Source organism: Microcebus murinus, chromosome 2 (assembly GCF_040939455.1).
Source record: "Microcebus murinus isolate Inina chromosome 2, M.murinus_Inina_mat1.0, whole genome shotgun sequence".
NCBI classification, from domain to species: domain Eukaryota; kingdom Metazoa; phylum Chordata; class Mammalia; order Primates; family Cheirogaleidae; genus Microcebus; species Microcebus murinus.
In genome coordinates this window covers 47,397,822-47,424,520 of record NC_134105.1, presented here as the reverse complement: position 1 = coordinate 47,424,520, position 26,699 = coordinate 47,397,822, and the positions used below count along the sequence as shown (strand labels likewise).

At 39.9% G+C, this 26,699-nt stretch overlaps 1 protein-coding gene across 7 annotated transcripts in view; it reads right to left on the bottom strand.

Moving 5' to 3' along the window:
- Window positions 1-26,699, bottom strand: part of NFIA (nuclear factor I A) — a 554,190-nt gene that overhangs the window by 346,944 nt on the left and 180,547 nt on the right. For 3 of the 7 annotated variants that reach the window (XM_020289044.2, XM_020289047.2, XM_075998846.1), the window contains exons 1-2: window positions 9,207-9,639; window positions 3,240-3,771 (exon numbers count right to left, since the gene is read on the bottom strand). In XM_020289044.2, the coding sequence (XP_020144633.1) occupies window positions 3,240-3,771; window positions 9,207-9,233 (559 nt within the window). In that variant the 5' untranslated portion in view covers window positions 9,234-9,639. Of the gene's footprint in view, window positions 1-3,239; window positions 3,772-9,206; window positions 9,640-14,407; window positions 14,967-26,699 lie in introns of those variants that run through there. The other 4 variants (XM_075998837.1, XM_075998844.1, XM_075998842.1 and 1 more) reach the window with 2 other exon arrangements.

Below are 26,699 nucleotides of genomic sequence, written 5' to 3'. Positions count from 1 at the left end.
CTGATTACATTACCAGAAGTTATACAGAAGCAGTTTAAAAAAAAAAAAAAAAAAACTCTCCAGAAAGTTCTCGGTTGAGTGCCTACTAATGAACAAAGGTTAACTTTATCTAAAAGGTCAAATGCCTGGTGGCTAAGGTTATGACCTTAACAACTTAAATTGTGACCTTGCCACGTGCCGGGTATATTGTAGATTCTGATACAGATCATCTGGTAAAGACTGGTCATAAATTAGCTTTACTGTTACACACCCACAAAGAAAAGCATTTGCCACAATACCATAATATCTCCATGTTGTCACAGGATACATGGGAAGGGCTATTCAAACAGAGACCGAATTAAGGGCATAAAATGGTTTTGTTCTTTTATACTTTTAACAAGATGAAATTCTCAGGCTTATGGAATCACTCTGATTATACTTGTTACTGTTTATCAGCCACAAAATTCACACAGTTCTAATGTCACTGGATTTAGAGGAAAAAAACTGGAATGTAGTTTATGTGTTATATTTTAGCATCCCAATAAGTCTTAGAATGAATCACCTCTGCTTTTAAAAAATGATTGATTCTGCATTTGCTTCCAGTATTTACATATACATTCTAAGGTTTCAACTTCCTACCAAAGAAAAGGTCTATGCATGAAGCAAGAATTATTATACACATTTTTAGAAGGAAAAGAAGATCTAATTTCTGTGGCCATCTGGGGGAAAATAGGCATTTTAGAAGGAAAAAAAATACAACATTTCAAAAGAAAGAGAGAGAAAAAAAACACATTATAGGTGAAAAGGCCACAATGGTTTTGGCATGTATCTTGAAGCACGTTTCAGAGTCTCTGCCTCCTGCCAATACTGGCAAGTTCTCAAAACTTTTAAGGAGGTAAAAACATTGTTTAGTGTTTACAAATCTTCAGTATTATAACAGATGCTTGTCAAATCAGTTGTATGTAAGTTGACCGATCTACCTCATATTTGTATTGGCAGCTTCCCTTCCACAAATAACAGGTCTCTAAGTCTCTTAAATCAAATTTGAAATATTTTCAGACAAAAGGCCTTTAATATTTTCTTTTACAATCTTCCTGTTGCGCGCACAGAAAAGTAGCCATTATTGCGGTCCTGTGAAAACCAATGGCCAAACACTTGGCTGGTATTCAGGCACAACAAGGGATTGTGGGATACAACAGGAAAACCAAACTGAAAGGTAGTCTGATCCCTGTTGCTGTCCATAAATCTTTCATAAGCAATAAGGATGCTAACTCTCCTAAGCAACCTTCTAAATGTCATTTTACAACACAAACCCTTCAAGGATTGCAACAAATGACAACTGTGTAAGCTCAAGGATTTGGAGCAATAGCATAATAACAAACCAACAACAATGAAAGAAAATACATTTTCTACATTATCATGCATTACATTTCGTAATGGGAATAGCTAAAAAGGTTGTATTTCTTTAAATCTAAGGGAAATGTTTAAGTAAAAACTTAGAATGGATATATTGCTTACACTGATAAAAACTTCACATCTATTTCATTTTGATGTTATCTCGTAAGAAAGCACAGGTCATGATCTGCATTATCTGTTGGCACCCTCAAGTTTCTATGTTGATAAATTATTCGTTATAATTTATCAATTATTTTTTTAAAATATCTAAAAGAAGAAACACAAGATTGCAAAGCATGCTTCTAGAAAACACTTGTAACACTCATACTTTTTTTTGCACCTTGCAGAACTTAACATATGCAAATAGATTAAGAAATTTTTTAACTTTGCTTTTTCAATAGACAAAACGAATTAACAATAGGGTTAAAAGTAGGTTAAGGAAGGGCTACTTGTTCCTGTTTAGAGGTCATTTGACAGGTGCTGCCTTTTCATTTTTGCTACCCAAAGCTGAAGCAACAGGCAATTATTATAAGTAAGTATACATTTTCAAAAACCCAAATATCTGAAACTCTTACAGATTACATCCTCTAAAATACTCATCTGCCAACAGAATGCAAATGATGATGGGACATGCTTACAAAGTTAATTTCTCCAGTTTCTTATGTAAGGGCAGATAAATAACAAAAGTTCTCTTTCTAAAACACATATTGAGAAAAGCAATATAAAACAGGCTACCAGCTGACTTCTTTAAATTAATTCTAAAAACGTTTGGAAAAACAGCGCAGTGTTGATTTGACAGGTAACATCTCTCTCCTTTGTGGAAAAAATACAGAAATATATAAACCCCAAAACAACCTACTAGTAGGATTCCACAACCTTCTTTCTTCCATCTGGCTCAAGTAACTGCCATGAAGGTAATCTAGCAAGACCGATATGTACATATAAAAAGTCAACAAGTTACACAAGACCTGAGCTTTCACATAACACAATGAGCCTTTTGTCTAAAACAAGACGAAAGGAACAAAGTAAAAGTGCATTATTTTATCCAGTCCTCAATAATTTTATCCTGAATGCCATTCTAAATACTGAACCATGTACAGATAAAACACACCTTGCAGAAACAATTAAAAATTTTATAATAAATCAAAGCAACTCACTACATTAATTATCAATAGCGATTTCTCAATGTGTTCACGCACTATACAAGTTGGTTACTTTTAATATTAACCTCTCCATCAATTACTTGAAGAGTTGGTTGGTTGGTTTCCCTTAGCTATCTGAGACAACACTAAGAGTTCCTAAACACAAAGCTACTAAATCTGTATATTAATGTGATTATTTTTCCTTCATAAGTGATCAGCAATTTGATAGTAATCTTACCTCCAACTTCTTAATTGGCAAGGAGTTCAAGAGGCCCCAGCAGGTTAAAAACACTCCCAGCAGAAATGCAACTAAAAATATTGCCTCGATACCAAACTAAGTGCTTTTTAACCAAATCGCTTGCCAGTTAAAATACACTCTTTATTACAACGGTTTTCATGAGGCTTCTCTCAGCCCTCATCAAAAAATGTGATTCAAACATATCACATATCTGATTACCAACGCCTCTGCAAACACTACTTACCAAAAGAACTGTACTTCCCGAGAATTGTCTCAAAGCTATGCTTTTCCACCCGAATCAAGGTGGCACCTCATACACAGGAACTTCAGGCTATCCTGACTTGGACTCATCTCTGAAACCACACTGGCTTTTATGTACTCGGCCTGCAACCTGGGGAGTTCAGGAAGGATCCAGCATAGACGGAGGCCATCAGGAAGGAAAAAGCACACAAGAAAGTGGGAGGAATTCTCACCATCGCACTTACCTGCTGCATGCACAAAGTATGCCAAATATAAATCGAGTTCCTTAACAGAAACCCCTATGTGATGGGGTTGGACACAGAGCCCTGGATTAGAGCATTGTGGGGACTTTACAAGGCGCTCGCCATCAGTACTTTCCAGCGGAATACCTTTAAACAAAATCACCATAACAAGGTCCAACCTCCAGACTTTATCTGCCTGGCGGAGGCAGTCAATTCTTCGCATCTTGCCTTTCTGGTCTGGGTTGGAAAGAACACAACATGGAGGTTTTTTCCCTGTAACTGTAAGAACAAAATCCTCTCGATACTCAGGTCGGATATCTTTCCGCAACTTTGCCAGAAGTCGAGATGCCCACTTCTGCTTGACCTCTGGTTTTTCACTTAGCAACTCATCCTTCACGGCTCTCTCCTCTTCTTTTGACATACGCTTTTCATGTTTTTTGAAGTATTTTCGTTTTCGGGCCTGCAGGTTGAACCATGTGTAGGCGAAGGCTCGGACGTGGGGCAGAAGTGCTTCGATGAAAGGATGAAATTCATCCTAGGGAAATGAATAAAAAATAAAACATGAATATAATGGAAACAAAAGGAAGCGACTTTTCTTTAGATGGTTACCTTAAAAAAAAAAAAAAAATTTCTCATTTCACTTGAAATTTGATTCAAGCATTATGTTACCGAAATCATGCACAGGAACCCTACAGGAAGTGTGTGTGTGTGGGTGGGGGGGGACAGTGGGAGAAAAACTATAGGCATCATTTCTCATGATCTGAAAGAAAAAAAATTGCTAAAAATTTAAAAAATGTTTTGATGTGTTCACCAAAGTGTACCAGCTTCTACTGTCAGGCCTAGTTCCTTAATGCTTTAGATAGTAAGTGAAGTTTACCTAAATGCTTATACCAATATATAATCTTAACCCTATTTCAAGGAAGGCATATCTAATTTTGTCCCAGCCTTGACCTCACCATTTGTCGTACAGCCAGGGCCCAGCCGCCAGATTGGCAAATCCTAAACATTTAGATGCCAGTCAATGTTTATGGAAGTCTAGGAGCAAAAATCATCTCCACAATCAATGAAAACAAAGGCTTTCCCTCTAAAAATACTGCATGTAGACTCTGATCTGTTTCTTATTCATTTTTGGTAATATCTCTATTCTTCCTTTAAATATTATAGTGACATGTAATTTTTTTAGTCAGAAACTTAGGAATATTTGGCAGATCCATATACAAAAGAAGGGATGAATTTGATATTAGGCTAAAAAAAAAAAAAAGACCTATGTCCAAGACATAATTGTTGATACTATAAGAATGAAACAAAAAGGAATAAAAAAGGAAAAAAAAACAAAGAAAAGCATACAGGCCAGAAAGTAAATAGAATGTGTCATTGTGACAACACTGTTGCAACTGAATACATTTAATTTACTGATATGATTGTGAAATGCCTTCAGTAATAATCATCCCTAAAAACAGATTATTTAATTTTTTTAAAAATAATATTCCAGGTTTTCTTCGCACAGGGAAACAGAGAACCCGGTATATTCAATGTTTATGAGATATCAGGAAAACCCTCATGATCTCCTATTAAAATTCAGGTAATGTGAAAATAAAATTGAATTCAAAATATTTAAATTTTTCTTCTTATTTTATTCACTATATTTGATTCTTATATGTGACATTTTCTTAGGAAATATAAATATAAAAATAAAAAATAAATTAAACAGTAACCTCTACAAGGCTTTCAGAGTACATTCAACTTTTGATTAACTAATCCACACTAACGTTACATAACTTCTACCACACAACTCCCCCTTCAAAAGATAGATTATTTACTTTCAAGTAAATAAGGATGCGAAAACCAAAGAGATATTTGATGACTTTTTGTTAAAGGCTGTAGGGTAGACAAATATTATAAAATGCATTCTCTTTTGGTGTGTTATATCCATCTTAAATATATCGTTTCAAGGCACAAGTAACTGTAATGTCCAAAATATTATTATTATTAAAGCAATTATTAAATTTTTTAATGTTCAAATATAAACTGAGAAGGTAAAATTGGTAAAATATTCTAGTAGTCAAGTCCATTAAAATTTTACAAATTATAATCAATCATTTAAACAGTACATATGACTGAGTTTTGAAAAGTAAATATATCATAATATAATACACAATAAATCACTTCCATAATTGACCTTTTTTCCTCTTTGCATGAATTTCAGGCTCCGTGTTTCAAGTTTAGCTTTGAAAACTGCCCTTTTTCAATAAAAGAATCCAAAAGAGAAGTAGTCAGCTTTCATAACATGTGTGCATTCTTTAAGTGGAAGGAGAATAGAGAAAAATACAAGAATTATATTAATCCTTACCATAAACCATTAGAATTTTTTTAAATTTCTGATGTTTGAGAATATTTCTTATTCCCATACTTTAGAAGAAAATAAATGGGAGGCAAGTCACAGTTAATCTGCAAAGGTATATGCCAAACCACAAAGCAGTTAAACATTACTAAATTCTGAGCTCATCCTTGAAATGCCCTAAAATACATAAATTTTAGGTTTGAAACAGAACTTCATATGGACTGATTTTCTTATATATACAGCACATGCTGGGGACCAAGGCTTTGTGGTATTATGCAAAGAACTCTTGGAGTCCACCTTAAACTACAAAGTGAGCTTTCACCAAAAGGAAGATTTCATTTTAAAGTATCAGTCCCATTTTATAATATAAAGGATAACTTAGCTCCAAACACATCTTTGTTTAAATGCTATCTTATTTAAAAGCTTGATTAATGATAATAAACGTATAAAATAAACATTCTAATATGGCATTTTAAGTGTTCAAAGATACTACCAATATGTTTCTTAAAAAACTTCGAACTGCATTCATTCGTGTTCAAAATGATTTTGTTTACCTGCCAACCAAATGTCCATATATCTCATCATAAAAATCCTTAAGACCAACTATGTCAACTAGTAAGAATAATCTAAGTCCCCAATTTTGTATCAAAAAAGTATTTACAACATATTACTCCCCAAAGGTTTCAAGAATGTGCCAATAAAAGTACACAATATTTTTTATAACTTTACTCACATGTACAATTAAAGTGTTAGCTAATTTTTTCTAATGTATCTTTCTCAATTCATGATTAAAAATATTCCAAAATATGAGAACTAAAGAATATGATTAGCTTATAGGAAATGACAAGGAATAGCATAACTGATGAGTTAAAAAAAAAAAAGATAGTAAGCCTTATAAATCATGTTGCTGAACATGTCGCCATAAGCTATGTAATATTCCAAAATATTCAAGAGAAAACAAAGAATATTTCACATATGTACTCAGTGAGAAAGTTATAGGCCACCAATAAAAACAAACCTGAAAACCTGTTTCCAAAGTGGTATTATTTTGAATCAGCATCTTGAAACATTGATCTGTTTGAAAGTAAGCCAAGTTTAGAACCACTGAATGCTGATATTTCTAGAAATTACTTCTTTTAAAGGCTCACCTCTAAATTTTTGCTGGGATATCATCATACAGCCAGTACACGATTTGGTTGATATGCCTATCCTGGATTAAAATAAGACGTCTAGCATTTTCTTGGTAAAGTTTTTAAAAATTGCATACAAGTTAAATGGAGTTTATTCTTTCATTTAGAGTACTTTTATCGCTGTTATTCCTAGATCTTTTTTTTAATGAGCAATAAACTACCTAAGTTTTTCTTTTTAAAACTGGCTCTAAAGCATTATAAATATTTCAGCAAGTTAAATAAATTGTAAATCAATTTTTAAAAGAAGAACCCATAAAATATATGAGCCCTCATTCACTATTTATTGTACATTTTCTTCACAAACTGTTACACTAAATAAGCGTTTCTCTTAGTGGTGTTTCCAGAAGAAGGCCTAGTGAATGCATCAATCAACCCTGCCAAATATGTAGGAGGGAAAAAGAAAAAAAGAAAAAAAATAACTTTCTTAATGTGATAATAGCTTTTAAATCAAGAGAAGCCAACTTTGCTAAATACCTGACTATGCCCTGGGCCTACATGGATACGCAGGTATCCTCATTTATGTACAATACCAAAATATAAATTTATCTTCTCAGAGCTCACTTGAGAAGACACCAGTGTATCTGTTAGGGCCCTTTCCCTCTGTTGCAGCACACTGGTATGATCTACAAGTTCTATGTATTGCAAACTTCTGCCAGCTAGAACTTCAGCCTCTGAATCTCAGCATTTTCACTGTATTCCGTAATTCATTCAAATTATCTTACACTTTGCATCTTATCCATATGCAATTGTGAATCTTGTCAGAAGTGGTTGGAAAAGTTTCATTCCATACTTCCACAACTTACTAAAATAGGAACTTGGGAAGTTTGTTAGGAAAGAAAAGAAAAAAAAAAAAAAACTTTTACAATAACTAAAAGCAACTGCTATCCATTATTAATGTTAGGCCTAAATCCCAAACAGACCATTTCAACATAAAAGATGCATTTAGGAGTCTTCTGAGATCAAATAGCCGGTATTATTACTGTTAGATATTGCAATAAGAAGGGATGTCATGTGGGAAATAAATCCAGACTCTAGACAGGAGAGAGAAAACTACTGATACTTTTTAGCCTTCCAGAAAGTATTCCGGTTAAACCGTTATCTTCTGCTAAATGAAGGCAAGAAGTGGTAGGCTTTTTTTTTAAGGGAGTGGTGAATAAACACTTTATTTGAAGCATATATCTTCATGTAGGTGATTAATGGTCAGATCGCAATGTACCATGGCAGAGTGAAGGCTCACACTTTTTGTGTAAAAAAAAAAAAAAAAATTCTTAGCTCAAAATCACTTTGACTTGACGCCTTTTAGTCAAAGAAAATAAGTAATATATTCCAAAGGGTCCAGATTTGGGTGGCGAAGTGGCAGTATTTTGCCTGGGGGTGGTGCAGACGAGGGAGGGACGCACGGGGAAGGCTCGGAGAGGAGGGGCGGCGGGGCGCGAGAGCCCCACGCTCCGAGTTGCGTCCGAGCGAAAGTTGCCCCCGTCCTGCACGCGGCGGCGGAGTCGCGCGGGGCGGCGGGGGGAGCCGCGCCCGGCCTGGGCCGCCGCTCGGGCTCGCGGCCGGCAGCCCGACTCCGCCCGGCGCTCCCCGGCCCGCGGCCCGCGGCCTCGGCCGCTCGCCGCCCCGCGCGCCGGGGGCTCGTCCCGGCCCCGAAACTTTCACTCGGGGAAGCGGGCGGGCCGCCGGCGAGCGGCGGGGACGCAGGCTCCGCCCGGCCGGCGCGGGGGGCGCGCGTCCACGCAGCCCCGCTCCGCCGAGGGCCAGCCGCCGCCTGCCTGCGTCCGCGGGGCGCTGTCCGGGCCGGGGCCGGGACGGTGGCCCGCGTCCCTCCCGCGGCCGGACCCCGGAGGCTCGGCCCACAGTGCGCGAAAGTAAGAGTTCGGGGAGGCGGCGCGGGGCTGCGGCGGCGCGGGCTCCGGCGCGCGGGCCGCGGGCGCAGGCTCCGAGGGCTCCCGCACACGGGCTGCCGCCGGCCCGCCCGGGCGTGCGGGGCGCGCGGAGGGCTCCGTCGGCGGCCCCCTCCCCGGGCGCCGCGGAACTACAGGAGCCCTGCTCGCGGCTGCAGAAACGCTGAGTCCAGATTTCGGCGTGTCATGGGCTGCAGCCCCGCCGAAACACGTGCGGGGCGCCCGGAAACACCGCCGTTCCGCAGTCCGTCGCCCCGATATTAATTAACGCATTAATAAGAGGGCGCCATTAGCCATGTGCCCACACAAATGGCCGTGCAAGAGGAATGCACCCGCATGGAAACAAAGTTACTTTCTTGAAGCCGTGCTTCTCCCCCCTCTACGGGCACACGCGCGCACACACAGAAACACGCGCACTCTCGGCACACGCCTGCACACAGCCCGGGCCCGGCGGCGCGACGGCCCGGCGCCCCCTGCCCGGCGCAGACCTGCCCGCCGCCCGGCCCCCGCCCTCCGCATCCACGCAGCCGCTTACCTGGGTGAGACAGAGCGGAGAATACATAACTGCCGGGCGCCGGGGTGTGCGTGTGCGTCTGGGTGTGCGGTTTGGAGGTGTGCGTGAGTGTGGGTGAGAGAGCAGAAAGGGGGAGAGAGGAAGAGAGAGAGAGAGAGAGAGGGAGAGAGAGGGAGAGAAGGGGGGAGAAAAAAAAAATCAAGCCTGCTTCTTGCGTTCACATTTCCAACTCGGCTCAACTGCAGCCAGCCAGCGCTATTGCCGCTCCATGGGCTGAACTTTAACCCCGCCTAGAGTTTCCCTACACTCCACTATACATGTCTACTGTACGCGGGCGTTAAAGGCATAGCGCACCCTTTCCCGCTCCCGCGCCGGCCCGGCCGGGTGCCCGCGAGCTGCCCGCGCGCCCGCCTCCGCCTGCGCTCTGCACCGCACCGCACAGCCGCCGCCCGCTCGCGCCGCCGCCGCGGGGGGGTGCGCGGGGGAGGGGGCGGCTGCGGCGCCGCGCGGCCAGCCGGGTCCGAGCCTCCGCGGCCGCTCGCGCCCGCCGCCCGCCCGCCCGCTGCCTCGCCGGCGCCCCCGCTCGCTCCCCGGGCCCCCCGCCCCCGGCCCCGGTCAGCGCGTTACTGGGTAGCGCAGCGAGGAGCGGTTACAGTCTGTGCTCCGGGGCCGCTATAGGCTGCCACAGGATGTGCTTAAGCAAACAAAACTACTTTTCCTCGTCCCCATCCCCCCGCCCCCGCCGCAGACCTTCGCGGACCTCGGCGGAGCACTTGGGCAACTTTGCCAGGTTGCTGCCCTGCACCCCCGGGCCGCTGCGTGGGCACGTAGGGAGCCGAGGAGGAGGCCGGGCGGCACATTTGCATGTATGCAAATCTCTTTGAAAAATCAGACCTCCTAGGTAACTTTTTTTCCCCCCCTCCTCTGAAATGCGGTAAGGCTCAAAGCATTGTAATCTCTCCGGCGAAGCTTTCTGTGGGAATAGATTCGTCGGCAGAGGTAATTATGCACACAATCCTGCAAACTTTGTGCAGCTTCAGTCCTATGGTATTCAGAAGCGGGGGTGGCGGGGAATAATTTCACACAGAAGATTCACCCGGATTGGGGGGTGGGGGGAGTTGTCTGGAGAAAGGAAGGCGGAGATTAATGAGCGTTCTCCCTTCCAGGACTGTGAAACTAGTGGGTTTGAACACAGACACCACACAAAAAGTTCTATCACGTTCAGAAACAACAGTGGTTTAGCTGTGACATCTTTTTCTTTTTAGGAGGGAAAAAAAAGTGAAAGGGATGTCCCCTTAGGGAAGGAAGATATTCTGATCCACGAACGCGTGCCCAGAACTGGACACAGGCTATCATTACCGTCCCTGTGTCTGAGGCACCTCTGCAAGGGTGCCTTTTAAGAATCCCCTTTTTCCCACCCCCAGGTAATAGTTCTTAAAATGGAAGAGAACTTCCTGCAATTATTTTAGGTTTGCTAAAGTATTGTTTTGGCAGAAAAGGGGGGTGGTTTTTAGGGTTTGGCAAATTGCCAATAAGCCTGCTTTTCCAGTTTTTTTTTTAACCTCATATTTTCTCCCTAGGCTCTCCTCTCTCCTGGGGTGGGGGGGGAGTATACCTGCCTCCTCCAAACCCTATCCCATATTTTCCTCCTCCTCTCCCTAATGGTAGTTTGCAGCCTGCTGCATTTGACACCCTTCTCAAAATTCCAAAAGGAAAGAGGAGGGCATCACGTTGAAAGATACTGGCACAAAGACAAGGGAATCTGCTCCTTGATGGAGGTGACATAGCTAGAGAGTCTCTGAAGAGAGCAAATTCCTGTAGGAATGCCCACTCGCATCTGAGTGATGTGTTAAAGCCACTCTCATTCAGACTTTTTTTTTTTTTAAGCAAAGGGCAGGAAATATTCTACTGGAGAAAGAATGAAATAAAACCTCTGAAATAATTCTGCATCTATTTAAAGTTATTTTGTGCTTATACTCTAGTTAGTTTATTGCTAAAATAATTCCTGAATGCTCAAGAAACCTTTTTCTCGTCCCCTCCCCCTTCCTGCCCCCGCTCTCCTGGACGTACTTGGAAATCGCTTAGATTATTTATTAAGAGGTGAGGGGAAATAATTTCACCCTTTAATGAGAGAGTCCATTTTTCCAAACTAAGCAACTGGTTTTCCTTGGTTCCTCTTGGATTGCAGCAGGGGGAAAATGTCCTAAAAGCTAACCCGAGTTACAGAGACAACATCCCTGGCCACGAAAACCTTTGCTGGGATCTATAACTTCGACGCGCTCCAAGTTTCCTCGATAGAAGTTTCTGGCTGACGGTCCCAACATGTAACTGAGGCACAGTGAGAAGTTATTGTTCGGAGTGTGTACTCTTGGGAAGCTCTCTTCCAGAGCAGATTAAAATCTTTCTTTTGGTGTATTAAAAGATACACTTCACATCTGCCTCTTTTCAAAACAGCAAAGATTCTTACTTTTGATTGAGTCTCAAGAAAAAAAAAAAAAGGTTGTGTTTTTTTAAGGACTGGCACGTCGCCCTTTTTTTAAAAAAAAAATGGGGGAAAGTAATTTAATGCTGATATTTCTACTTTAAAAACTTCTTTTGTTGCAGCAGTGGATGTGCCTGCGATTTCCAGCTTTCTGCGGTTAGCAATATTATCTTAAGTAACTTTTGGCGCCCTTCGTAAGACTTTTGGATATGGGACGATTGTTTGCGCCCTCTAGGCAAGGGCTGGATCCAAGTTCAGCACCAAAGCCCTTCACATCCGCTCCTGCTTTCTCTCCTATCTCCGCCAGCTCTCGCTCCCTCCCCCGCAGGGGTGGGGGAAGGAGGCGGGGGAAACACTACAAAGCACAGTTCCAACTACAGCCTTTGGAAACAAGACTGAGAAAAATACAGTAGAAGAGTTACAGTTACAGAAAGGCTTCTGGTAACTTTCTCTCCAACAGGCATAAATTTAAACACACACACAAAGAAACAGATGTTTCTCAAAGGGCAGACTGGGGGTAAAAAACATTTCCAACTCTCTCCCCTCTTTCCAAGTTGCAAAAGTAAATCCTGTCTAGAATTGACAAAGATACCAAGACACTTGAGAGAGAGCAGGGATGGAGGGAGGAAGAAGAAAGGATAGTAAAGAGAATAGTGTAGGAAACACAGGTGAAGTGCAAAAACTAGTTTGCTGCAATCATATAAATGACCCATTGTTAGGAAGGATAAACCCCTTATTGGAAATAACTGCTCCAGTCATTTATTTTGCAAGTGGTAGGAGGCTGCCTTGAAATGGGATTGTCTCTGCGCAAAGGAGGCTCCTGTCATGCTCTCTGCTATCCATATTCTTCCTGGCACAGAGCCCAGCCTTGCATTTACTGTGTTTTATTTGCAGAAACATTACCTTGCCAGCTTTAGTGAAATCCTCTTAGATATATAAATTACGTCAATAAGGTTTCACTTATATGTACATCTCAAATAGCTCTCATTTTGGAGGTTACTTAATAGGGAGATCTTATTAATATGATTTAGATTTTAATGCCCAGAGCAGTGAAGATAGGACTGGGATTCCTAAGTGACAACACCATAACTCTGTAGTTCTTACCAAGACTAACTTTATTAACTAGCATTTTTCAACATTTTTTTTTCTCTAGTTTTTGACCTGGTGGTCACTTGTGTGCAGATTTTTCTTATGTGCATATAATCCTAAATGAAATCATGTTGCCGAAGTGAGCATCCAAGTGAATTCTTACATCAAATTTCCAAACCAGATTTGACTGGAAGGCCTAAAGCCTTGGGAAACAGCTCAATGGGAATTTAATCCAAAGAAAGGAAAGAGGCCATATTATTTTCCATTCACTCCCCAACAGAATTAGGTGTCTACGCTGCTAAAAGAGGAGGAGATGGATATATTTTAGTCAGAGGCTGCCAGTTACTGTCTCCAAGACAAGCTACTGCAGTTGGTTTCCACTGGATTAGTATCAAGGACTTGTCCAAGAGGCCAGACTCCAGCTAAGTTAGCAAGTCAGCAATCTTCCACACTTGCACTCTCCACAGGGGTTGTTGTGGTAACAAGAAGAAATGTGAACTTGGCCAGTCTTAATATCCTATTTGCTACTGACCATATACTTAAACAGCAGAACTCAAGAAAGACCAAGAAAAACCACTCCCCCTCTTCCTTTTCAATGTATAAAACAGCTGTCAGTCCACCTGTAAAACATTCTCTCTTCCTTAAAACTGTTGTTTAAAGTTCAAGAGGACAGGCTCACCCATTCTTTCAAAGTGCTTGAAATGCCAAAGCTTCTAAGACAATCAAAGTGAGAAGTTTTGTAATGCTGAGTACGCAATATATTACTTCCCAAACCTCACTATAGACCCACAATTCAGGCAACATGTAAGCTACACGTTTCTAAAAGAAGTTGAACCTCACCTTCCATAACGGTTACCAACTTCCCTGAATTTAAAAATAATAACTCATGCAAAGTTAATAACTCATGCAAAGTTATTTCTCTTGCAGAATTTTTCTGACTTTTTCCAAAGGGCAAGGAAGAAGGCATACGATTCAAGCAAAAATCCTCCGATCAGCTTTTTTTTTTTTTTTCTTAAACTCAAAAACTCTTTCCTATTGTGCTTGCTAAATCCGGAAGAGCTCGTAGCTTTGACAGCTTGAACCACACCAACCCCTTCAGAGCCGCAGAGAACTTCAGATCTCCTCTGCCCCGCCCCCTCTGGCTACTGAGAACCATTGTACACCCAAGCGTTCTCATGATTGGATAGAGCTTTTGTCAATCTCCTATGTTGTCCCATTGATTAGAGGATCAAATCGTCAATTATTCTCCTGGTCCAGACATTTCTTTTCGGGTTAGGTTGAGTGCTGAGGGCAGACGTCTTTTACAGAACAGAGCACGTACAGGATTTCCCCCCACCCCTTTCTGGAACCGAGCAAGCGCTAGGAGGAAAAAAAAATCTGTCAAGCTCAGCAATTTTTTCAAATCCCGAAGAAAAAAAAAAAAAAAAGGAAACCCGGTCTCTGATGCACATAGCAAAAACACCATCCGCAAAGCTACATCTTTAAAGCAAAACCATCACAATAGACATTTACCCAGAAATCACTTAAGTGCATATGCGAGCTAGAGAAATGTTAAAGTCTTAGCCATTAAATAAAATCATTTCTACCATTGTTGTTTATAAAACATATATCACATAAATGCAAAATAGAAAGTTTAAGATGTACCACGTACCATTGCAATGTAAAAAGAGTACGTGAGAAACTTTAAAATGCTCGGACGAATTGCTTCATTTGTTGTCCCTTTTTTTTTGCATTTTAAAATTATCTAAATAAACTTGGAACCGTTGAAAACCCGGAAGAGATTTTTTAAAAAGCTGTTGGCCAATTGCAGGCTTCTTGGAGATTTTTTTTTTTTTTACTCCAAATCAGAAGGCTTTTGCAATTGCAATTCTCATTCTCTCGCTCGCTCGCTCTCTCTCTCTCTCTCTCTCTCTTTCTCTCTCTCTCTCTCTCTCTCTCTCTCTCTCTCTCTCTCTCTCTCTCTCTCTCTCTCTCTCTCTCGATCCAACCTGGGCTGGCTGGTTCTCAGATTCTCTCTCGTTTTGCCTTGCGTGCTTTGGATTGTACGAGACTTTGCAGAAGTTGCAATCGATTCGGCAGCCCCTCGCTCCTCTCCCTCAGTCCCGCTCTCCTTACCCTACCCCCTTGTTTATTTCCTCAATCGCTGCAATTTGCATAGTAACCACGCACTAGGCGGCCGCTGCAGGCTGCGGAGGGGGCCGGGAGGGGACAGGGAAAAGGCCTTGCCCCCTTCTCCCCTCCTCCAGTCTCTCTCCCCGCCAGTCGTCTCCTCCCCCACGGCGCGTGGCCAATAGGAGCCCCTACATTCGGCGCAAGCTCCGGTCGGGACACCGCTCTGAAGAAAAGCCCCTGTGTTACTAGGCCCAGCTCGCGGGATCGTATTTTTGGCGCAGTGCTAGTTCCCCTGCTTGCGGACCTCGCGGCCGGTGCAGGGCAGATGTGAGGATATAGTGCCTTTGCCTGCGGTTGTGAGGGTTTTGCACGTTTTAATCAAGTCTGAATACCTGCTTTCTTGGTTTCTTTTTCCAGAGCCTCTCGTGAGTTATTAGGCTAGTTCATGATGGTTAGTGAGAGATTTAACCTTTATTTGCACTGGTGTACACCAAGAGTTAAAGATCCTCTTTGGAGCATTAAATCAAGAGAGTGCAAAATGTCACAGGGAACTTGCAGTGAAATAAAGCTTCTACCCTAGGCTCGGAAAGAAAAAGACAGTTGCTCTATTCTCTGCAGATGACTGAACATAAAATTGTTAGGTGGACTCCTTCAAGAATAAAGCTGTTCCTATAAAACAGGGGATACAGTGAAATTCTGATTGAATTGCCAAGCATCTAATTTGTCAATATCCTTGCAAAATCTAGGTTCCCACAAAGTTTAACCCAACCTCTCCCCTTCCTGTTCCCCCAAGAGATGAACTATAAGAGTTTTGACATTTAAGGGGAGGGGGGTTTAAAAGATAATTATTGGAACATTAAGTCCTTCATTTCACTGACTCATCTTATTTCATTAAGCTAGACTCTTTAAGACCATGTAATCTGGATATTTCAATGTCAACATTTTCTGTGTGTGTTTTAAACAACAAAATAGCTATTGGTGCAGAGGAGAGAAAGAACTCTGAAGGGAGGAGTATCTCTTTAAATGGAAAGCTTCATAACCAGACTATTGCTCTTTTTGTTGTTGTTTTTAAAAATGTGTTTGCTTTGCCTCAGGTAGCTTAGGACATTTTGCTGAATAACTGAGTTAGAGGAAAATTTGCACTTACCTCGCTTGAAAAAAATTATCCAATAAAAAGTCAAGAGGAATAGGAAGCAACCTGGCACTTGTCTGATTTTCTTAACTGTCCTTGGTGAAGGTTCCTAATTAATTAATAACAAAGACCTTGCACAGTTAAATTAGAGGTTAGAGAAGCCTCACATTTTATTTTGAATCACACTTTTGGCTTTAGTCTTGCACTCTGCACCTAGTCGACTGATGCAGCATTACTGGGAGGTACAGTACTGTGGCTGTCCTTGGCGTTAGACAAGCTTTGCTGTTCTGGTCTGCCCCTCATAGGTTCAGATATACTCTCGCTCTAGAAAGCCTGTGGCATTTAATCCCAGCCTTCTCCACTGAGCGTCCATTTTCACTTGGCATACTACTTCACTGAGAAATACACTTGATGGGATGTAGTGGCATAAGTGAAAAAAAAAAAAGATTTTTTTTTTAAGTAACCAAAAAAAAATAATTCTAGGCCTAGTTCAGCTGGTACTAAGCTGTGTGACCTTGAGATGGTTATGTAACACCTGTAAAATGGGACATCAACCTATTGCAAGAATGGAAGGCTGTTTTGTAAAGAGCTAAGAACCTTTGAAATGCACAAGAGGTATCAGCTTGTATTACATTGCTATGTAGATGCCATGGTCTTGTCAGTAGGTGGTGAGTTTTGTGTGCATTGTCTGTAGTTCATTAACTGGGTTTAAGGTGGTAGATTGGCACCATTTCCAAAGTGACAATTTATATCTCCATCTAGTCAACAACAACACAGCATTGGCTTTGGAGTCCAACTGACTTCAGGCAAATTATTTAACCTCTGTAAGCTTTAGATTTCTCATCTGGGAAATGGGAGCTATTCAGAAAACATATATAAATTACCTAGTACATAATGTGTACTCAATATACAGTAGCTGTAATAATAGTACTGTTACTATTTAACATATACCATGTTCTAGGCACATTGAATGTGCTAATATGTACTCAATATACTATAACTGTATTAATAATACTATTACTGTTTAATATGTACCCTGTTCTAGGCACACCAAATGTGCTAAGAGCTAGAGATACAAAGAAGAATGAGACATTGTTTCTGGCTCCAAGAAGCTCTTAGTCCAATGGAGGAGACAAGACACAAAGCTAAACAATAATGTAATGTGATAAGTGCTATGTCTAATTTAGGTATATACATAAAGGGCACTAGTGAAAGAATGATTCATTCTGCCTGGGTGTGCAGACAGAGAGAGTTATGAAGGCTAAAAAAGAAAAAAATGACATTAGTATTAGGCCAAAAGTATGCATTTGTCAGGTGGACAAGACAGGGGCAAGGCATTTCTCTCCAGGAAAACACAGTGATAACAATGTATGCAATGGACAAAAGAATTGGGATGTATTTGATTGTAGCTTGTTGCCTAGCTAGGATTAGCTTGTACAGTATACGTCATTTAACCACAGGGATACCTTCTGAGAAATGCATTTTTATGCAATTTCATCATTGTGTGAACATCATAGAGTGTACTTGCACAAACGTAGAGGGTATAGACTATTACACACCTAGGCTGTGTGGTATAGCCTATTGCTCCCAGGCTACAAACCTGTACAGTATGTTACTATACTAAATACTGTGGGCAGTTGTAACACAATGCTAAGTATTTGTGTATGTAAACATAGAACGGGTACAATAAAAATACAGGATTACAATCTTATGGGACAACCATCATATATGTGATCTGTCTGTGACTGAAATGTTATGTGGCACACGACTATATTACAGTAACTAGAGATGAAGTTAGAAAGGCAGGCAGAGGCAAGATAGTGGAGAGCCTTGTGAGTCTTTTGAACTTTTTCTTGAGGGATCAGGAAGACATCAAAGGTATTTAAGCAAAAGATATACAAAGTATGATTCACAAATTAGAAAGATTATTCTAGTAATGAAGGCAAAGAGATTGGATAGAAAGAGGTGAGGAAATATGAAGTCCTGATATGTAGCACTGGCTGGAATGAATGAGAGCGAGAAAGGAGGAGGGAAGAATAGAGGGTGGGAGAGAGATGAGGAAGTAAGGGAGACCTACCACTGGTACTAGTTTCCAAGGATTTTGATCAATGGGGACAATTTAGAAGTGAAAACTTTCCAGACTCTCCCCAAAGACCCAATACCCAGAAGATGGACAATAAGACCTATTAGTGAAAAAGGCTCTACTGTGTTTTCCCAAAAATAAGATAGGGTCTCATATTTATTTTTCCTCAAGAAGACACCCTAGGGCTTATTTTCAGGGGATTTTTTTTAAGTACAGTACAACAATCTACATTTATTCAAATATAGTTAAGTTGTTTTCTTCTGGAACATCATCATAACTTTCCAAACCCCAAATTCCATCCTGAATTTTTTGCGACTCTATTTCCTTTAGAATCATTGGCCCCAATCTCTCATGTCGAGCAACAGAGTTTCATGGGGCAGATGAGAAGGGCTGCTCATCTTCTTTACCGCTCTGCAACAAAATGCATAGGTTGTGTAGATACACTGCGTAGCCACGCCCATCACTAGGTCTTATTTTCGGGATAGGTTTTATATTGAGCAAATGCTTAGAAATCCTGCTAGGGCTTATTTTATGAGTAGGTCTTATTTTCGGGGAAACACAGTACTTCACAAATTGTCACTTCTATATCCTTACACCTACAAATTTTAAATAACATGAAAATAATACCAGTAACAATAGCTTACATGAATTGAGAGTTTGTACTATATTGATTATTCCCATCCCTGTGAATCTGCATTCCAGGAATCTCAGCTCCACTATGCCACTGAAAACCAGGACCACATAGAATAGGGTGACTTTGACTTGCTAACCCCATTCAGAGCCTCATGTTTCCATGTAGGTTGGCTTTGTGCCTTGAAAATAGTAGGCTCTTCCAGGAATTCTGATTTGTTGACCCAAATAAAAACTTAATCCTCTTGTGAGACATTGATATAAAAACTAGAACATCAGAGTCTTACTGAATTAGAAATATAAATCAAAACTGCAATATTTTTCTAATAATCAACTTAAGTTTAAATCTGTGAATTTAGTTGAATGTTGAGATATATTTCAAGTTTCATATTTCACATTTTCTTGCTTTGCATGTGTAAATCCTAGTTCATCCAAAGCACTTTTTAGACACATGGACATTCAAAGGACTAACATCGCAATATAAATGATAAACATTAGAAGCAAAATTAGTCTAGGAATTGATGAGGCTCCCAAATAAGCAAGTTGTGGCAAACTAATGTTCTCCCTACCCAAATCTGTTCTCTCTACATACCCTTGGATACATAGGTGAACACTTTGGAATCCATAATTCCCAGCCTTCCTTGCAACTAGATATGGCACATGGTTAAATTCTTTGCATTGGCATGTGAGCAGAATTGTTGAGTGTAACTTCCATGACACTTGCTTAAAATAAAGTCCTGAACATGTGGTGCTTTCCAAAGGCTGCAGTGAGACCATGTTTAAGATGCAACTTCAACTGCAAAGACCAGGACAATATCCTCAGAGATAAGAGAACAACAAGGTGGAAGAAACCTGGGTTCCCAAATGACCTTATGGAGCAGAGCTGCTTCTCTAGCTTAAATCATATTTAAACTACTATGCTTTGGGATGCCTTATACAGCAGCTTAGCCTTTACTATCATAGCCAATCCTATAAAACAATCTTATGGTACCTTTGGATTATTTTCTCTCCAAAATATTATAGCCTTTCCCCAACTGGGTACACAATACGTTTGACTTTATTTTTAGCTTCCTTTTCTAGACTCCTTTCTACTCAATTTCCCTCTCTGCTGTCCCCTCATTCCAGCCACAATAAATATCTTGGTGTTCTATTTTCATTACTTCCTGAATACACTATACATGTTCATCTCTCTTTTTCCCTATTTGTATTATTCTTTCTGCCCAGAAATATTTGAAGTTTTTTCTCTGTTCCTTTCATTTCCCCCCCAAGAACCAGCTTAATATTGGTTCCCCAAGAACCAGCTTAATACTTACCAACTCCCCTAGGCAGAATTGGTCAATCCTTTCCCTGTGCTTTCTAACAACTTACTCTCATTGAAGATAGCTCTTTTCACATTGTTTATCAGTTATTTATTTGTGTGTCTGTTTACTAAACTATGAGCTCCTTGAATGTGAAGTTATTTTACCCATCCTTGTATGCATACAAGCAAAGTGCCACAGTAGATCTTCAATAAATGTTTGGTGAATTAATATGTGAATGGAATACATGAACAAATGGTTACCTTTTCAAGCCTTGCACTCTAATAGAAAACAAGGTCAGGATTATAACTAATGCAAGGCAGGACATTATCACAAGGGCGGAATTGTAAGTAGAAGTAGCAGGGCATTGGATTTGCTGTACACAGGCCTTTCACAACTCACTACCTTTAACCCTTCTGCTGCATAGATGGTTCAGGCATTGTTATTCCCACCACACAAATAAAGACACTAAGGCCCAAGAAACTGTAGGGAGTTAGTTACTCAAGGTAATTCCCTTAATGAGTGTTGAATACAATATATAATTTATTCTGAATTCCTTCCTAAAGCTCTAGCTATGGTATCTGGCTTAGGAAAGAGTTTGGACCTCAAACTTTTTAAAGCATAATTTGGATCATTAGCTGGTGCCAATCATGATGAAAGGTAGCCATCCTCTTGTCTTGGACAATAAGCTGCAGAAGGCCAAAAATAAAGTCATGCCACTGAGCTGCTATGGTGACCAGACAGAGAAAATCTTGACTCAAGTGAAGGTAGCAAAGTCTGAGTTTATAATTCACAGAAGGAGAGAGCTGAAAGGGAACTCTGAAGTCTCCAACCACCACATTTTACAGATGATAAAACCGAAACTAGCGGAGTTAAGTAGCAAGCTCATGGCCACGCAGCTGGTAAAGAATTAATCCCCAGCCCAGTGCCAGTTTCATTACATCATGCAAAGGATATTCTGCAGGAATGGGAAAGGAGTAAATAACTGTCTCTGGTATCAAAGTAGAAAAGAGGCCCAAGTAAGTGAAGAAATACTGTTAGTGAGTCTGATGGGAGAAATAAAATGGTTAATTGTCCAAACTGAAAGGATGGCTATAAAATCCAGGTTGGTACCTAAAGATTTACTCAAACATATTTAGATAGGTAAAGGATAATTTTCCATAAAAATAAATTAGCAATGGGGGTGAGGGAAGCAGACTAGAACTTTAACTTAAAGAATAGTGACTTGGTTTTTAGAGCTGTGGTGTTCTGGTTTCCTATTCTCTACTCTTGGTGACCTGGGGCAGTTCAATTTCTCTGACACCACCCTCCTTCCACTATAAAATGTAAATATCATCAGTCCTGTTTACTTCATGAGGATTGGTGAGAATGCAACGAGATCATGAATGTGAAACCATTCAAAAAATTTAAGTTTCTATTCTCTGAAGGCCTATACCATCAATAGCTGTTCATATAGGCCTATCCAGAAGAAAAAATATAGATATTTAGTTAGTCATATTTATCCTACATGTATTTTGAAGGTTATTATTTTTTTTTTGAGACAGAGTCTCGCTTTGTTGCCCAGGTTAGAGCGAATGCTGTGGCGTCAGCCTAGCTCACAGCAACGTCAAACTCCTGAGCTCAAGCAATCCTGCTGCCTCAGCCTCCCGAGTAGCTGGGACTACAGGCATGCGCCACCATGCACAGCTAATTTTTTCTATATATATTAGTTGGCCAATTAATTTATTTTTTTTAATTTATAGTAGAGATGGGGTCTCACTCTTGCTCAGGCTGGTTTTGAACTCCTGACCTCTAGCAATCCACCCGCCTTGGCCTCCCAGAGTGCTAGGATTATAGGCGTGAGCCACTGCACCCGGCCTATTTTGAAGGTTTTGAAGTAGACACACATACAAATACATATAGTCTATTAAGATAAAAATAAGGTAAAATTGAGGGCAAGATCCAAAATACATGAAATGAGATTCTATATACTTTGCTAGGGTTGACTTAAAATTTTTACTTTGAGTTTCCTGATAATCAATTTAAAGAGAAAAAGCTAAAAACATATGAAATATACAATGTCCGTATGATTACAAAATTCAAGAAGGGTTATTCAAAAGGAACACAGCTGTTTTGAGGTCTGAAAGAATTTAACACATAACCTTCCACCACCAACTTCACACATGCGCGCACATGCACACACACACATAGCCACCCCTGAGTTGACATGAAAAGGAGAGTCTTCGCTGTGATGTACTGAAGCATGTGCTCAGTCCCTAGATAAGAGTCCAGTGGCATAAGATCAGAGGAAGTGGGAAGGATGGGAATCTTCACAAATGACTCTTTTAGGAAATGTTCAGCTATAGCTGGAGTCCCCTGGGCTAGTACATGAGTGCTCCCACTATGCTAAATCAGAATTCACCTAGTTTGACATCAGCATCTATAGGCCCAGAAAACCAGCAGCAAAGAAAGAACAGAACTATCAATAATAGTTGAGACTGACCCCTCTGAGCCTGTGATTTTTCATACTCACTCTAATATTCCTAAGTTCACATTATACCCCCACCAAGATAGTATAGAGAGGAAGGAAATGGAAACTGGACAACCCAGTTGGTGCGGACACTATGGCTTCAGACTCTATTTTCCAATCTCTGTTCTTTAGCTCTCCAGCCTCTTATGACTTCTCTCTTTCATGAGGTGATGCAAAATGGGGTCAGCAAAGGGGGCTTTAAAAAAGGACATTGTAGAATAGGGGTTGTTGTCATTGTTTGATAGAATAAGCAATAATAAGTAGGTGTCTTGTCTCAAAGTTCAGTTCATAGCCTAAGAATCAGGATTGTGGGTCAACCAAAAGCATTACAGGCTGAGCACAGTGGCTTGCACATGTAATTCCAGCAATTCCAGAGGCTGAAGCAAGAGAATCGCTTGAGGCCAGACCAGCCTGGGCCGCATAGCAAGACATGCACTTGAATGTTTATTGCAGCACAAATCACAATTGCAAAGATGTGGAATCAACCCAAGTGCCCATCAGTTCATGAGTAAATTAATAAAATATGGTATTTGTGTAACATGGAGTACTACACAGCCATAAAAAAAGACGAATTAATACCTTTTACAACAATCTGGTTGGAACTGGAGATCATTCTCCTAAGTGAAGTATCTCAAGAAAGGAAAAACAAACACCACATGTATTCACTATTAAATTGGAATTAACCTATGAGCATCCATGTTTACAGAGGGAGGTAAAACTCAGTGGAAATCAATAAGGGGGGAGGTAGGAGGAGGATAAAGACAAAAAAACCTATGTAATTGGTACAATGAACACTATTTGGGTGATGGGTACACCTATAGCAGGGACTCAAGCATTACAAAAGTAATCCATGTAACCTTAAACATTTGTACCCCCTTAAGATTTTGAAATAAAAATAAAATAAAATAAAACAGTGCCTATGTGGATCAGGGTTAGGAAATAAGGCACCATTTGACACTGTCCTAGTAATCCCCTAGGAAAATGATAATTTTTTTATTGTGGTAAAATATAAAATGTACTCTTTTTTTTTTTACTTTTAGAGACAAAGTCTCACTGTGTCACCCAGGTTGGAGTGCAGCGGTGCTGTGATTATCACTACTGTAATCTAAAATTCCTGGGCTTAAGAGATCCTCCTGGCTCAGCAAGTAGCTAGTACGATGTGTGCACGCCACCACACCCAGATAATTTTCGGAAATTTTTTGTCTTGCTATGTTTCCCAGGCTGATCTTACACTCTTAGCCTCAAGTGATCCTCCTGCCTCAGTATCCGAAACTGCTGGGATCATAGGTGTGAGCTACTGTGTGCCCTTTTTTTTTTTTAACCATTTAAACCATTTTTAAATGTATAGTTCAATGGCATTAATTGCTTCATATTGTTGTGTAACCATCACCACCATCTGTCTCTAGAACTTTTTTATCTTCCCAAACTAATACTCTGTATCCATTAAACAATCCCCAATTACATATTCCTCCTAGCCCCTGGCAACCACCATTTTACTTTCTTTCTTTCTTTTTTTTTTTCTTTTGAGACAGAGTCTCACTCTGTATCCCAGGCTAGAGTGTCGTGGCATCAGCCTAGCTCACAGCAACCTCCACCTCCTGGGCTCAAGCAATCCTGCTGCCTCAGCCTCCAAGTAGCTGGGATTACAGGCATGCGCCACCATGCCCGGCTAATTTTTTCTATATATCTTAGTTGGCCAATTAATTTCTTCCTATTTTTTTTAGTAGAAATGGAGTCTCAATCTTGCTCAGGCTGGTTTTGAACTCCTGACCTTGAGCGATCCACCCACTCAGCCTCCCAGAGTGCTAGGATTACAGGCGTGAGTACTTTCTGTCTCTATGAATTTGACAACTCTAGGACCTCATATAAATTGACGCATAAAATATTTTTGCTCTTGTGATGGGCTTATTTCACTTAGCAGTGTCTTCAAGGTTCATGCATATTTTAGCATGTGCCAGAATTTTCTTCCTTTTTAAGGTTGAATAATGTTTCATTGAATATATATTATGTGTATATTATATATACATATATAACATACATATCACATTTTGTTTATTCATTTATCTGTTGATGGATAAACAAACACTTGGGTTGCTTCCAAACCTTTTGGTTATTGTGAGTAATGCTGCTCTGAACATGACTGTATGAAGCATCTCTTTGAGATACTGCTGTCAATGCTTTTGTGCATATACCCAGAAGTGGAATTGCTAGATAATATAGCAATTCTACTTTTAATTTTTTGAGATGGAAAAGCAATCTTCATTTATATTTGGAGAAAAATATTGAACAAATTTTCTAATGACTCATTTCATTTGTGGAGTTGATTTCATGAGCATCAGGAACTTTGGACTCTAGTTCTAGTACTTCCATTAACTCTGTGATCTTTGAAAGTCATTTGAATTATGAGGACTACTCTTGGTTTCCTAATCTGAATTCTTTTTTAAATAGAAGATTTGTTGAAATGTAGTACACATATCATACCATTCACCCATTTAATTTGTATAATTCAGTGGTTTTTAGTATATTTGCAAAGTTGCATGACTGTCACCACTGTCTAACTTTACAGTTTGTTCACCCCCAAAAGATATTTTACATTCATTAGCAATCACTCCCCATTTGAAAAATATCTTGGCACTAATTGATATCCAAGGTCTTTTGAAATTCTATAGGTCTATAATTATGCATAGTATTAATAGAACTATGTGGTACATGGGTTCACCCATTCATTTCAGAAATATTTTTTGAATGCTGGAGCAGGTTTTTTCCTCAAGGATAAATAAGAGTTATCCAAAGGCTAAGGGAATCAGGAGGAATAAGACTGAAGTGATAGATGCAAGAAGAAATAAAACAGACCACAAGCTAGTGGGAAAGCAGGTAGAGAGATGAAGCTGAGGGATAGATATGGGTCAGAACATTCTGGCATCAGTGATGGACTTTTAGGACTATAGACTTTATCCTGACAGCAATAAGAAGTCATTGAAGGGTTTAAAGAAGGTGGCAATAAGTTACTTAGAAAAATCCCCGGGACAGCAATGTGGAGAATGGATTGCAGATTTCAAAAACAAGCTATCTTTCCTTTCTTTCCTTCATTATCTCCTTTTTTCTCTTTTGTTTGCAAGTGGGAAAGTTAGCCGAGATGTCCCAGAGCTGAACATGGAACAAGAGACATTTAGATCAAACTTATTTCATCTTGGTAAACAATACTATGCTATACTTCTATATACAGTGAAAAATGTTCAGTCACCATTTTATGCAAACTGTGAAAACTACTCAGCTAAACTACTCATTATGGCTGGTAATGTATAAACAACTGCAAGTATTATTTTGCCAATTAGTATTTTAGGATTATAACATCACAGCAATTAGAAAACAAGTTTTGATGGGAGATTACTATCCCTTTGTAACATTAAAAAATTAAATATCACATGTTAATGTAATATAGTTTATGGAAAAACTTTAGAAAATACATATTTGATTAAGTGGAATTTTTCCTTAATTGGGATGCAAAAAGTCTAATTCTGACTTTATATATTATTCTTTATGTAAATAATGTAGCATTATAAACTCATACAATTACTCAGTGATATTGTTTTCCTTTTTAATATGCCTCCTATTTTCTTTATTATGAAAGTTATGAGTTGTGCTGCATCAGCAGAACTGTATACCTATGAAAACAATGAGTGATCCCTGAAGGGCATTATTTTTAATGGGCCAAGAAAAGAAGTTGGTTTCTATCTTAGATTACATGAATGCAGAAATGACTTGTTTGGAAAAGTACTCTGGATTTTAATGTGCAAGAATAATGCCTCTATTTACTGAAGATGTTAAGATTCATTCAATCAGTAATGCCTTTTTCAGCAAAATAATGCTGGGAAGAATAGCATTTACCTTCAGTAAATTTTGGCAGTTTGGCATAGTTTTTACATTGTGTTTACCAATAAAGAAAACCAAAATGAGAGCAAGGAGAACCAATTATAAAGAGTGCTTTAGTTTGGCGAGGATGCTGGAAACAGCCAGTTTGCTGTTAGCAGGGGCAGCTTGAGAGCTGAAAAATTAAAGTTTATAAAGTATTTGGTATGTTTCTGGTATATTAAAAAAAAGAAATGCTTTCTCAAAAAAAAAAAAAAAGCCAAAGAATGGTGAGTGTTTCTGGTTTTAACATTATTCCTATTAGTTTTC